The sequence below is a fragment of the Nuphar pumila genome, chromosome 10 (genome assembly GCF_984573655.1).
Source record: "Nuphar pumila chromosome 10, dmNupPumi1.hap1.1, whole genome shotgun sequence".
Taxonomy (NCBI): Eukaryota; Viridiplantae; Streptophyta; class Magnoliopsida; order Nymphaeales; family Nymphaeaceae; genus Nuphar; species Nuphar pumila.
In genome coordinates, this window is record NC_143258.1 from 96,096,903 (window position 1) to 96,110,161 (window position 13,259).

The following is a 13,259-nucleotide window of genomic DNA, read 5'->3' on the forward strand; positions in this document are numbered from 1 at the left end:
ATCAAATTCTAGCGAGTTTTTGACTGACAATATTTGGCCGTTTTTAACTTTTGTCACTATGCCGTGGTGGAGGGGGTGATGGGTCATGACTCAAGAGGAGGTCTTTAGAATGGACTGGATTTGTAATTTCTAGTGTAGTTTGGCAAATTGGTAGGGTCAGTCCAACCCCAAACCTTTGATTAATAAAGAAAAAAAAGCAAGGAGAAGAAAGTTATATCTAAAACAGGCACATTCCCACACTTTGTGTTCAATTATTTGTGGCTCCCATCCATTACAAGAGACAAGAATGCTGATTCTTTTGTCTGGGGAGTAGAGATGGGCCAGATTTGGATGGATGCAGGCACTGACCGTACATCACCTAATCGGGTCCAGATTCTGGGTACAAGTCCAGCTACCCCCCACCGGGGTCAAAATCATATTATCACCTCACCTTATTGGATAAGAGTCTAAGACTAGCTCATGTGGCAAAGAGATTTAGTGGGTTCAGATATTTTTAAGCCTTTCCAGTATCAAAAACCACATCTCAATTTTGACAGTTTATCTATATGGATCGAGTAGGGGTTTTACTGGATCCAATTGAATGGGATATTGTGGTAGAATATCCGACCCAAACCCGTACCATTGATTGGTGGATTCTGATACTTTCCTGGGCCCTCAGCATGAGGGTGCATGTGTGTATATAAAAAGCTGCACATCCTTGGCTAGATTTCACAGGTCTGGAGTTCAAACTGTAAAACACAAAGGCATGAGGATGGCAGAGACCTCACCCTTTACTCTCACCTTCTTCCTCCACCTCCTCTGTGCTGTGTCCTCCAAGCTTGCGAATGCGAGAGGCATAAACCAGCACTTTCAGACTTTTGCAGTCGACTTGCTGCTACCTCCACACGCATGTGACACAAGAAAAGGTGACTCCTCTCCCTTCCTCTGCTGTTCAATGACCACCAACTTGAGTTAGGAAAGAAGTACCCAGTTTAAAATCATGTAACTTCACACAAGTTTGCTTCTGCTACTTTGTTCTCGTGTTCTTTGAGTATAAGCTGTGTATGATCACTCCCTAGAACAAGGGTCTCGAACTAGGTGCATCTACCACCAACACATTAATCAGCGAAAACATGGTTTATTTGGCTCTTGCTTCTGATCTCTTTTCCTTGTTATTTGACTGAGCATAGAGGGCTCCATGCCCTTTCCATTAAGACGCCACCTCTTATTGATTTCTCTCTTGCGGAACAGAAGGTTAGATGAGATAGGTTCTCTGTTCTGTTAAGAACTCATATACAGCTCATTCAGTTCTCAAATGACTGTAAGAAAGACTGTATTCCAAAACTCTTGGCCGTGCTCGCACTGCCTATAGCATGTTCTTCCAAGAGCTGAGACACTCTGTACCAAGTCTCTCAAATCACTAGGGAGCAGGAAGATTGGGTTAATTCTAGCATATATATATATCACCTGACAGAACGGTCTTGAATTTAATGAAATTACTTGGCAGGACATTTCTTATACACTTACTGATATTCTTCACTTCAGGTATCCACAGTGGCGAGCAAGGAAAGCCAGTCCTGAAACTGGTTGATGTACATGGGCCTTGTTCCCCTTTCCATGCAAAGGCGGGCCCAGTATACAATCATACACAGGCTTTCAAGGAGATCCTCCAGCAGGACCAGTCCAGGGTTGAATGGATCAATTCCAGGAGATCTTCATCATCACATAATAAGCAACTACAAGATGCCTTGCTTACTGATGCTGCCACATCTCTCCCCGCTTCTCCGGGTGGCTCACTGGGCTCTGGAAACTTCATTGTGAGTGTGGGCCTCGGCACACCCAAGAAGGACTTCTACCTAGTCTTTGACACCGGTAGCGACATCACCTGGGTCCAGTGTGAGCCCTGTGCCATCTCATGCTACCAGCAACAGGGGCCAAGGTTCAGCCCCTCCTCCTCTTCCACATACAGAAACATACCATGCTATGCACCCCAATGCACTGCTGTGAAGACAGAGACCGGAATCAGTGGATGCTCTGCTTCCAGGTGCCTCTACGGTGTGGCTTATGGTGACAACTCATTCTCAGTTGGGTTCTTGAGCCGCGACACATTGACCCTGACTGCCTCTGATGTGTTCCCTGGTTTCGCCTTCGGCTGTGGCCAGAACAACAAGGGCTTGTTCGGGATGACCGGTGGCCTACTCGGACTTGGACGGACCCAACTCTCTGCTATCTCTCAAACCACCAAAAAGTATCGCGGCGTGTTTTCCTACTGTCTGCCAACATCCAGCTCACCTGGATTCTTGACCTTCGGACCTGACTCATCTTACTCCTCTGCTCAATTTACACCACTGCTAAGCAATCATCAATATCCTCCCTTCTATTTCGTCTCAATGACTGGTATTAGTGTGGGTGGGCAGCTACTGCCAATCTCTTCTTCTGTCTTTCAGAGCCCCGGGACCATACTAGATTCAGGGACTGTCATCACCCGCTTGCCGCCTTCAGCTTATGATTCATTGAAATCTGCTTTTCGCAGCAGCATGACCAACTATCCATTGGCCCAACCACTTAGCATCTTGGACACCTGCTATGACCTCTCCAGTTACTCGACAATTGAGGTCCCGGTGATCAGGTTTCACTTCCAAGGAGGAACAGTCCTGACTATGGATATTCCTAATATCTTCTTTATTCCGACGACGTCTCAGGCCTGCTTAGCATTTGCTGCCTCCAGTGACAACAGTGTGGCTATCATAGGGAACAAGCAGCAAAAGGGGACCCAGATAGTGCATGACATCCCCAATGCAAGGATTGGGTTCAGACCAGGAGCATGCAATTGAATTGCATCCACAACTCATTCCTTCTTGCTATGGTTGTAGTTGATGGCATAGATGATGCAATGAAGCAAAATGGCCTCATTGCTTGCACATGTATGCCTACAATAAATGGCTTCTTATACATGAAAAGCAAACCGGTATCTTTTCCTACTCGATGTATATTTTCATTTGCAAACTCTTTATACAGCATCACCTTAAGGTCATTAAGGAGCCCAACTGAGTCAAAATTATCATAAAGATTTAAAATGAAATGATTCTAACTTTATCCCATAAAGTTATTTCAGAGAATTGTATCCCCTCCTTGTGAAAATTTGATCGGCAATTAAAAGTTCATAATTTGGTCTTAAGTTTCAATAACAAGATGAGAACTAAACCCCTGGATGTGAAGTTAGTTTGTCCAATAACAGATGGAAAGCTCTAAGGCATGGTTGCACATAGTAACCATGATTGGCGGTCTCCATACCTTATGCAAAACCTTTATGGGCTCCAATCAACTCCTCCAACAAGAAGGATACATACCCCTCAAAGAAATCATAATTGGTCGATGGCCTTGTGTTTTTATCCTGCTGGTGCTTTGGAGAACCAATCACGAGAACCCCCTTGAAATTATTTACTCCAATAGAATGCAATACCTCACTCATAACAGGTAAATTCTGAACCATTCTTTTTAATAATACTACATATGGTTCTTGAAGATTCTGGCCCATATCAGGTATATAAACTGTAATTCAATCTGGTAAACAGAGTTTATTCAAGCCACCTCTGCATCCCAGAAATTGAAAAAATAGACTGTATTCTGGCCGATATCAGGTATATCAACTGTGATTCAATATGGTAAACAGAGTTTATTCAAGCCACCTCTGCATCCCAGAAATTGAAAAAACAGACTGTTGAGTGAGCATGTGCTCTGTTCCACCTAATGTCTCAGACAAAGGAACTCCTTTTCCACATAAGAAAACATTTAACAAACTAAGGTAAGAACCATATCTCTGGACAAGGTCATTGTCCCACTAAAACTCCAACCATGACCTTTACTATGGCTCCTATTTTCATTGAAAGTATGCACGAGGAGGTTGCCAGTGCAGGCGCAATATAAAACCCACTCGACGATGTCGGGTGGGGAAGGTAGGTTAAAAAGAAAAAAGGAAATACGTGTTTTGGGGAAAGAGGTACGTAAAAAGAGGAACCGCCTTTCCCGCTCGTTGCGGGATGAGGATAAGCCTCACCTTCCTCATTTAGAGGGAGGGTGAGGGTTATCCTCATCCACCGTGAGAAATATATAAGACTATAAGAGTCCGCATGGTGGCTGTTCAACCCACCCGATTCAAAGAGAGAGAGTGGGAAGAGGGTTACCGGAGCATCGCCCACGGGAGGCGCCGCCATCGTTTTGAGTAACGTCCTTTTCCCGTTCTCTTTTTTTTCCTTTGAAAGAAGAAGGCCAGCAACCATGGCTGTCGGCGTTGTTTTAGAAAGAGAGAGAGGAAGTCGGCAACCTCTGAGTCTGATGTGAGGGGGGAGGTTGGGAAGGGGTTGTGCCCCTTCCACCTTAACCATAACCCGTCAGCTGGCAGAATCGACTCGATCTTGAGGGTAAACCAAATCGGATAAGGTCGGTTGTGTCTTGGGTCGGTTTGGATGCGACCCAAACAGAACAAAAAAAAAAGTTATCGGCTGATCAAATCGGACCGACTCGGTCTAACCGAACCGGTCTGGGTGTTAACCCAGACCAGGTCGGGTCTGACTAAGACCAACTCGGTCCAAGTCAATCCAAAGCGAGTCAGGTCAACGAGCCTTGAACTAGACTCGATTGGTCAAACTGGTTTTGACCAAACAGGATCAAGTCGATCGAGTCTCGGTTTCCTATTTGGGTCTGGATTGAACTAGATGAGACTAGGTCTGAGTCCAGTTCAATCTATTTAATCTAGATGAGCTAGTCTTGGATCTAGATCAGAACTAAATTTGGATCCAGTATAAGACTATTCGGATCGGTTTTAAATTCATAATGTAACTATGATCTGGATACAACACATAACTAGATGGATCAGTTTTAGATCTAGATCATGATTAGGTCTCGATCCAGTCTTTGACTAATTGGAGCAATTTTGGATCGAGCGCAGAATTTGATCTGAACCCAATTTATAATTAGTTATGGATCTAGTTTGGAACTAAACTGAATCCAGTATAGTTTGTTCTTGACTGAAACAGAACAGAACTAGTTCAGTTTGTCCTTAACTGAGACAAAACTAAACCTAGTTGGAAGAGTTGGGTTTAGTTTAATTACACCAAACTGAATATGGATCTACACCTATTAGTAAGCGGATCTATTATGGATTTTTTAGAATTCAATTTGAAAGTGAGGATCGAGGCAACGAGCACTAGATGGGGGGTGAATAGTGCTTTTAAAAATTATCTGTGGAATATAGAAGGATTTTGCAAATCGAAAAGCAAACACACAAAGAACACAAGATTTTATCTTGGTTCGGTCTAACCCGACCTACATCCAGTCCCCAAGCAAAACCCGTTTGAGATTTCCACTATCAACCTTGTAAACTACAAGATCACACAGACCAAAACCGGTCCCACTTTCAGTAACAACTAGGGGTGGCAATCGGGTCGGGTTGGCGGGTTGACGTGTCAGCATACCTCAACCCGAACCCGACCCGTTTATTAAACGGGTCGGCTGTGGCAAACACGAACCCGACCCGTTTAATAAACGGGTAACCCGACACGACCCGCCAACCCATTTAATAAATGGGTTGGGTCGGGTAAACGAGTTTTCAGGTTCGCGGGTCAGATTGGCGGGTCGGGTTGGCGGGTTGACGGATCGGGTTGGCAGGTAGGCAGGTTGGCGGGTCGGGTTGACGGGTCGGGCAGACGGGTTGGCGGGTTGACGGGTCGGGTTGGCGGGTTGACCCACCCGCCTAACCCGTTTATTAAACGGGTCAGCCGGGTTGGCGGGTTGGCATACCCCCAACCCGAACCCGACCTGTTTAATAAACGGGTTACACGGGTCGACCCGTTTATTAAATGGGTTGGCTTAAGCCCAACCCGAACCCGCCTAAGAGGCGGGTCGGGTCAGAAATTGCCACCCCTAGTAACAACCCTACTGAAAGCAAACAACTCCTTTAAACCAAGAAGTCCTTTTTACAGAAAAGAAATAACAACTTACAATACAACCTATGAGCCTTTCTTTTGAATGCGAATGAGATGCAATTGGCTTTTGAGGTTGTTGAAATACTCTACTCACGAATTCACTATCTCTCAAAGTGATTTGAGTGAAAAACTGAAGTGAAAATATCAAGTGAGTGAGAAAATAAATACTTGACTGAATAGGAATGAAAAGCAATAAGTAAATGATTCAAATCAATTGAATTCTTGTTGTTTTTTAGTGTAAAATGCACTCATATTTATAGTTAAAGTTTTCCATACGTTGAGAGTATGAAAGGGTGTCAAAACTGTCCATTTTGAATGATCAAAATGTTTGAAAAACAAAGACACGCTTTTTTGAAGTTTCAGGAAAACGGCAAAATTAGTCGACTGAAACATCAGTTAGTCGACTAATAGTTAGTTATTAGTAGACTGACAGTTATCGTCGGTCTACTGATCTGTTAATCGAGCCGTTTGAAAATCTGAACTTTTGAAACTTAGTCGACTTGAGAAAAGTTAGTCGACTGATAATATCATCAGTAGACTGAAAAACCTTTTAGTCGACTGCTGCTAAAATCTTCTGAAAAACAAACATTCTGTTCGGTCGACTGATAAAAGCATTAGTCGACTGCTGCTAATTTTCTGAAAACACATGTTCTGTTCAGTCGACTGATAAAACCATTAGTCGACTGCTGCTAATTTTCCAGAAAATAGACATTCTGTCCAGTCGACTGATAAAACCTTCGGTCGACTAATTTGACAAAAATGACTTTTTAGAGAATATGGCACGAAAGGATTAGTCGACTGGTAAGTCGATTGGTCGACTAATAAACATGAAAATTTAAGAAAAGAGTTTTCTAAAAAGATTTTCAAGAGGGTTTCTTTTAGAAAAGTTTTTTTAAAGACTTTTAAGGTGAAATGCAACCTAAATATGCACTCTAAGTAAGGCTCTTACAAGAATCTAAGACTTTTAATGAATTAAACATTTGCACACTAGTCTTCAAAGATTCTTCATCGAATTCTTCAATTTCTTCATAGCCTTAGCTGAAATGCAGTTGATTCCACTTGCTCATCATCAAAACCTTGTACTTGAAATATCATGTATGGCTTCATTGTCGTAACAATCTCCCCCTTTTTGATGATGACAAACTTAATCAAAGATAAAGCATTTAGATACATAGATGGAGATTTTACTCCCCCTATCAATATGCTGCAAAACATTAAAAGTTAGTACTTTCAAAGCACATAAATCACATATTGATTGGTTTGCATTTTCATTCATCATTACTTCATGCATTTTATCTTTTTCTCCTAATCGCATTTCTCTTGCAAGATCAATGTAATGCTATCTTTTATCTTTTTCTCCCCCTTTGTCAGAATCAAAAAAGAATAAGGGCAGAAATAGCATAAGAAAAATAGCGATAAAAGTTTAAAATATTACAACCCATAAAGTATGAAAGTTTAGACAACATAGTTCAGAAAAGTGAGTTGAGCAAATCCTTGATTGAAGTAATCTCTTTCTGAATCGAAGATAGTTGTTGAGTCACATCTTCACGAAAAGTGTGTTGATGCAACTCCAAAGCTTTCAGTCTCTACATAACTTCATCATTGTCTTGATTGGTCAAAATTTTCTTTCTTTTTGCATGAGATGAAGGTGTCGCAGAAGGTGAAGGTTCAGAAATTGATGGTTCAGTAGGATCAGATGGTTCAGTTTGATCAACATTTAAAGGAGGCAGATATTTAATTTTCATTCTTTTAAAAATTGTTTGATCAAAGAACTCTTTTTGCTCAATACATTTTTCATTTGTTAAGGGAACTTTGAAATGTCTAAAAATACGAGTTAAAAGACAACCATAAGGAAGAAATGGTTTTTGTTTCCACAAATTTGTAAAATATACAATGGCCCAATTGACAGAAATTTTTCCAAATAAAACATAAAGAGTCGTAGAAAGATCTGTGGAATAATAATCAAAAGAACCAGTTTTAGGTAGAACATTGTGGGCAAAGATTCATCTAGCAATGCGTGCATGAGTTTGAAGATTAGTATTTTTGAAAGGAGGGCAGTGAGGTGCGCCTGGAAGAAGAATTTGTTCAAAAACTCTTTCATCATTTAATTCAATAGTGTTGAAAAGAGTGTCTGAAGGTGGAATTTCAAGAATTTCTTCAAGTAGTTTCGAATCAAACTCGATTTCAACATCACGAACAAGAGAGGACAAAATTCCAGTTTCATGATCCATTTGTAGATTTGTGTAAAACAAGTGAATAAGAAAAGGATAGTGAAGAGTATCTGCACAAGCATCAAAAAGATGTGAAATTCCAGGAAATAATTCTCTTATGTTGTAACGAGAAAATAAGTGAAATAGAACATTTCGGCCTGGTAAAATAGGTAGTACAGAAATTGATCCAAAAGTATCATACAAAAGAGGATTTCGGAGTAATCTGAGTGAAAAACCATGTCTTGAAGTAGGTGTATGAGGAGGAGAACCTAAACCTTTTGCAGATGCAGACTTCGTACGAGGCATGATTAAAAAATAGAGTTACCAAAAAAAATGTCGGCTTCCAAACGATTTCCGGCAGAATGAGAACGTTGTCCGGCGTTGTGAAACAGAAACAGAGGATACGATGGCTGACGGCGAGTGTGAAGGCTGCCACAAGGGGATTCCGGCAATGGCGGAAAATACACTGTCACGGCAAGAGAGTTTCGGCGTGTTTTGAAGATGTGCCAGTTACTGCAAGAGGATTCTGGCGTTTCAAGATCACGGCCATAAGACTCCGGCGTCTCCTTGTCACGGCAAGAAAAATCCCGGCGAGGATGGGATCGAACGGCTCTCCGCGGGTTTTTCGGAAGAGAGAGAGAGGCAAAAGAGAAAGAGGGTTTTCATTTTAAGAGTTTCGTTTTTAAGAAAAACGAAAAGGTACGAAAACAAAGTGAAACAATGCCTATTTTAAAAAGAACGAAAAAAAATCAAGGGGTATCGGGTCCCTTCATTTAAAAAATTTAAAAAATTTTAGTCGACTAAAACTTTATCGGTCGACTAAAATGTGCGACTCATTCTAAAAATATCATTAGTCGACTAGAAAAATATCGGTCGACTAATATGGTGCAATTCATTCTAAAATTCGAAAACATCAATCGACTAGAATTTTATCGGTCGAATAATAAAGTGCGATTTTGAGATTTTGTTCAAAAAATAACATTTTTACAAATCTAAAAATAAGCAAATACCTAGTTCTCTCCTAATTCTTATAAAATCTTCATTCTTAAGAGGTTTAGTGAAGATATCGGCATGTTGTTCTTTAGTGGAAATAAAATTTAACGAAATATCTCCTTTTAACACATGATCTCTTAAAAAATGATGTCTAACTTCAATATGCTTAGTTCTTGAGTGCTGAATAGGATTTTTTGAAAGATTTATAGCACTAGTGTTATCACAATAAATAGTTGTTGTGGAGTAATTCAAACCAAAATCTTTTAAGGTATGTTTCATCCAAAGTACTTGTGAACATGCTAAACTAGTCGCTATATATTTAGCTTCAGTTGTTGAGAGTGATACTGAATTTTGCTTTTTACTGAACCAAGAGGCTAAGGAATTTCCTAAGAAATGACAAGTTCCACTAGTACTCTTGCGATCAGAGTTACTTCCTACAAAATTTGCATCACTATATGAAACTAAATCAAAAGAAGATGATTTTGGGTAAAACAAACCGAAATTTGAAGTATCTTTCAAATAACGAAGAATTTGTTTTACGGCAGTTAAATGAGATTTCTTTGGATTAGCTTGAAATCTTGCACACATACACACACTAAACATAATATCAGGTCGACTAGCAGTTAAGTATAATAGAGATCCGATCATACCTCTGTAGAGCTTAGTATGTACACTTTTACCATTTTCATCTTTATCAAGAGAAGTAGTTGTACTCATAGGATTCCTTCTTGATTTCGATGAGTCCATCCCAAATCTCTTGAGAAGTTCTTTTGTATACTTAGCCTGATTGATGAAGATTTCATCTTCAGTTTGCTTTATTTGAAGTCCAAGGAAGTAGTTTAATTCGCCCATCAAGCTCATTTCAAACTCTTCCTGCATAGCTTTAGCAAATTCTTTGCAAAGAGAATCGTTAGTAGAACCAAATATTATGTCATTAACATAAATTTGCACAATAAGAATATCTGAATTAAGATTTTTAATAAATAAAGTGGAGTCTACCCGACCAATGGAAAAACCAGATTGTTCTAGAAAATTTCGTAGTCTTTCATACCACGCTCTTGGTGCTTGTTTGAGTCCATACAAAGCTCTTTTCAATTTGTAGATTTTTTCTGGATATTTCTCATTTTCAAAGCCTGGAGGTTGCTCTACATAAATTTCTTCATTGATGTGTCCATTTAAGAAAGCACTTTTAACATCAATTTGATATAACTTGAAGTTCATGTAACTAGCAAAAGCAAGCATCATTCGAATTGACTCTAATCGAGCCACTGGTGCATAGGTTTCATCAAAATCTATGCCTTCTTCTTGATTATAGCCTTGTGCTACTAGTCTTGCTTTGTTACGAATGACTTCACCATTTTCGTCCAGCTTATTTCGGAAGACCCATCTTGTTTCAATTACTGGATGATCCTTTGGTCTATCAACTAGATCCCAAACATCATTCCTAGTAAATTGGTTAAGTTCTTCAGACATGGCCAAAAGCCAAAATTCATCATCACAAGCCTCATTGATATTCTTTGGTTCTAATTTAGATATAAAAGCAACATTTGCAATATATTTTTCTAATTGCCTTCTAGTTTGGACACCTCTCTTTATTTCACCAATAACTTGTTCATGTGGATGATTAGGAACTTCTTTCCAAACCGGTTGAAGAGGAATATTTTCTTGAAAAGTACTCTCTATCAAGGGTTCTTCTTGAAGTATTACTTCTTCTTCGCTTAGAGGTATAATCTGCTCACAATTCTCATCAAATGCAACATGTAAAGATTCTTCAATACAAGATGTTCTTTTATTGAAAATACGATAAGCTTTACTTCTAGAAGAATATCCAAGAAATATTGATTCATCTGATTTTGAATCAAACTTATCAAGATTATCTTTGGTATTTAACAAGAAACATTTACTACCAAAAATTTTGAAATATGAGATCTTTGGTATACGATCATAATACAATTCAAAACATGTTTTATGTAAAATTGGTCGAATAAGAACACGGTTTAGAACATAACATGTTGTATTAATTGCTTCAGCCCAAAAGTATTTTGGTAAATTTTTATCTTGAAGCATGGTTCTAGCACATTCTTGCAAAGTTCTATTCTTTCTTTCAACAACTCCATTTTGTGGAGCAGCTCTAGGAAAAGCAAAGTTGTGAGATCTACCATGTAAATCACAAAACTTTAGAAAAGATTCATTTTCAAATTCACCACCATGATCACTACGAATTTTAATAATAGATGTAGATTTTTCATTTGTAATTCTTCTACAAAGTTTAGAAAATTCCGAAAAAGCATCATTTTTGCTTTTTAGAAAAATTACCCATGTAAACCGAGAATAATCATCTACTATAACAAAAGCATACTTGCTATCATTCAAACTTTGAATTCTAGATGGTCCAAATAGATCTAAATGTAAAAGTTCAAGAGGACGTTTTGTTGAAACTATATCTTTTGCTTTAAAAGAACTCTTGATTTGTTTACCCTTTTGGCAAGCATCACATAAGTGATCTTTCTTAAATGGTATTCTAGGTAGGCCTCTTACAAGATCATTCTTGGATAGCTTAGAAATAATTTTAAAATTAACATGTTCAAGTCTCTTGTGCCATAACCATTGAATTTCATTTGAAACAATAAGACATTTTTCATTAAAAGTGGGTAATTCTTCTAGATATAGTTCATACACATTGTTCCTTCTTTTACCTTTAAAAATGATCTCTTTAGATTGAAAATAAGAAATTAAGCATAAATCATTTTCAAAAGAAACATGAAAACCTTTATCACATAATTGACTAATAGATATTAAATTATGCATTAAACCATCTACTAAAAGAACATTTTCTATCAAGGGAAATTTTGGATTACCAATACCTATTACTTTTCCCTTGTTATTGTCACCAAAGGTGACGGTTCCTCCATCCTTATTTTGGAGGGTGGAAAATAACTTCGGCCTTCCAGTCATATGTTTGGAACAGCCGTTGTCCAATATCCATTTGCTCCTTATGTTGTGTACCTACAACAAAATTAGAAAACAGAGCATTTGACCCCTTTCTATTTTCGGGTCCATGAGAGTTAGTCTTAGGAACCCATATCCATTTGGATTTTGGTTTCCTTTGATAATAAATATTCTTTCTATAAAAGGATTTAACATGTCTAGAATAATCATGTCTAGGATAATCATGTCTGGAATAATAAGTATTATAGTTTCCATGATTAGATGCATTTCTATTAGAACTAGAAAGTTTAGTTCTATGAACAAATGGTTGAGAATAATGTCTTTGATTTTTCACCACATAGTTTGATCTATTTTGAATATCAAAGAAGCTATATCCCAATCTGGTTTTATTAACCGAGCATCTTTGAGAACCAAGAAGTTTTTCTAGATTCTCTTGACCATTTGTGAATTTGGTCACTATAGAAAGAAGATCATTTGATTTTTCTTTAAGACTAAATATTTCTTTTTGTAAGAGATTGGTTCTAACTCCAATTTCTTTTATCTCAAATGCTTGGCAAGAGTTTTCCTTCTTGAGATCTTCTATCTCTTGAAGTAACACTTTATTTTGAGAGTCAAGAGTTAAATTTTCAGTTTTTAACTCTTTATTTTTAGAATTTAGACTCTTAAATTTAGCATATAAATCATTGAATGCTTCAAATAACTCATCATAGTCAAATTGACTTACCGAATTTTCTTGTGCTACAAAACACATGTTGGCGACTTCTTCATTTGATTCTTCATCGGAAGAGGAGTCACTATCATCCCAACATGCTTGAAATGTCTTTTTCTTCTTGAATTGGTCCTTGGGCTTGATTTTGAGAAGAGGACAATCTTTCTTGATATGTCCTGCCTTTTTGCAGTTAAAGCATTTGACTTCATTGGGCTTGGAAGAATCTGCTTTCTTTACCTTTCTTTGAAATCTTCTCTTTTTGATGAATCTTCTGAATTGCCTTGTGATGAGAGCAATATCTTCATCTTCTTCTGAATTTTCTGAGTCAGAAGTAGCCTTAAAAGCAAGAGACTTCTTTTTGGGCTCTTCTTCTTGTCTGTCTTGAAGTTGAACTTCATATGCTATAAGGTTACCAACTAAATCTTCAAGAGTGAG

The 13,259-nt window shown here is 38.5% G+C and overlaps 1 protein-coding gene across 1 annotated transcript; it reads left to right on the forward strand.

Annotated features, from left to right (window-relative positions):
* The first annotated feature begins 362 nt into the window (after nucleotides 1-362).
* LOC149827465 (aspartyl protease family protein At5g10770-like) lies at nucleotides 363-2,958 on the forward strand. Its single transcript, XM_090019382.1, has 2 exons — nucleotides 363-905; nucleotides 1,525-2,958. The coding sequence occupies exons 1-2, from the start codon at nucleotides 746-748 to the stop codon at nucleotides 2,811-2,813; spliced, it is 1,449 nt and encodes a 482-aa protein (XP_089875508.1). The 5' UTR covers nucleotides 363-745; the 3' UTR covers nucleotides 2,814-2,958.
* Nucleotides 2,959-13,259: the final 10,301 nt, after the last annotated feature.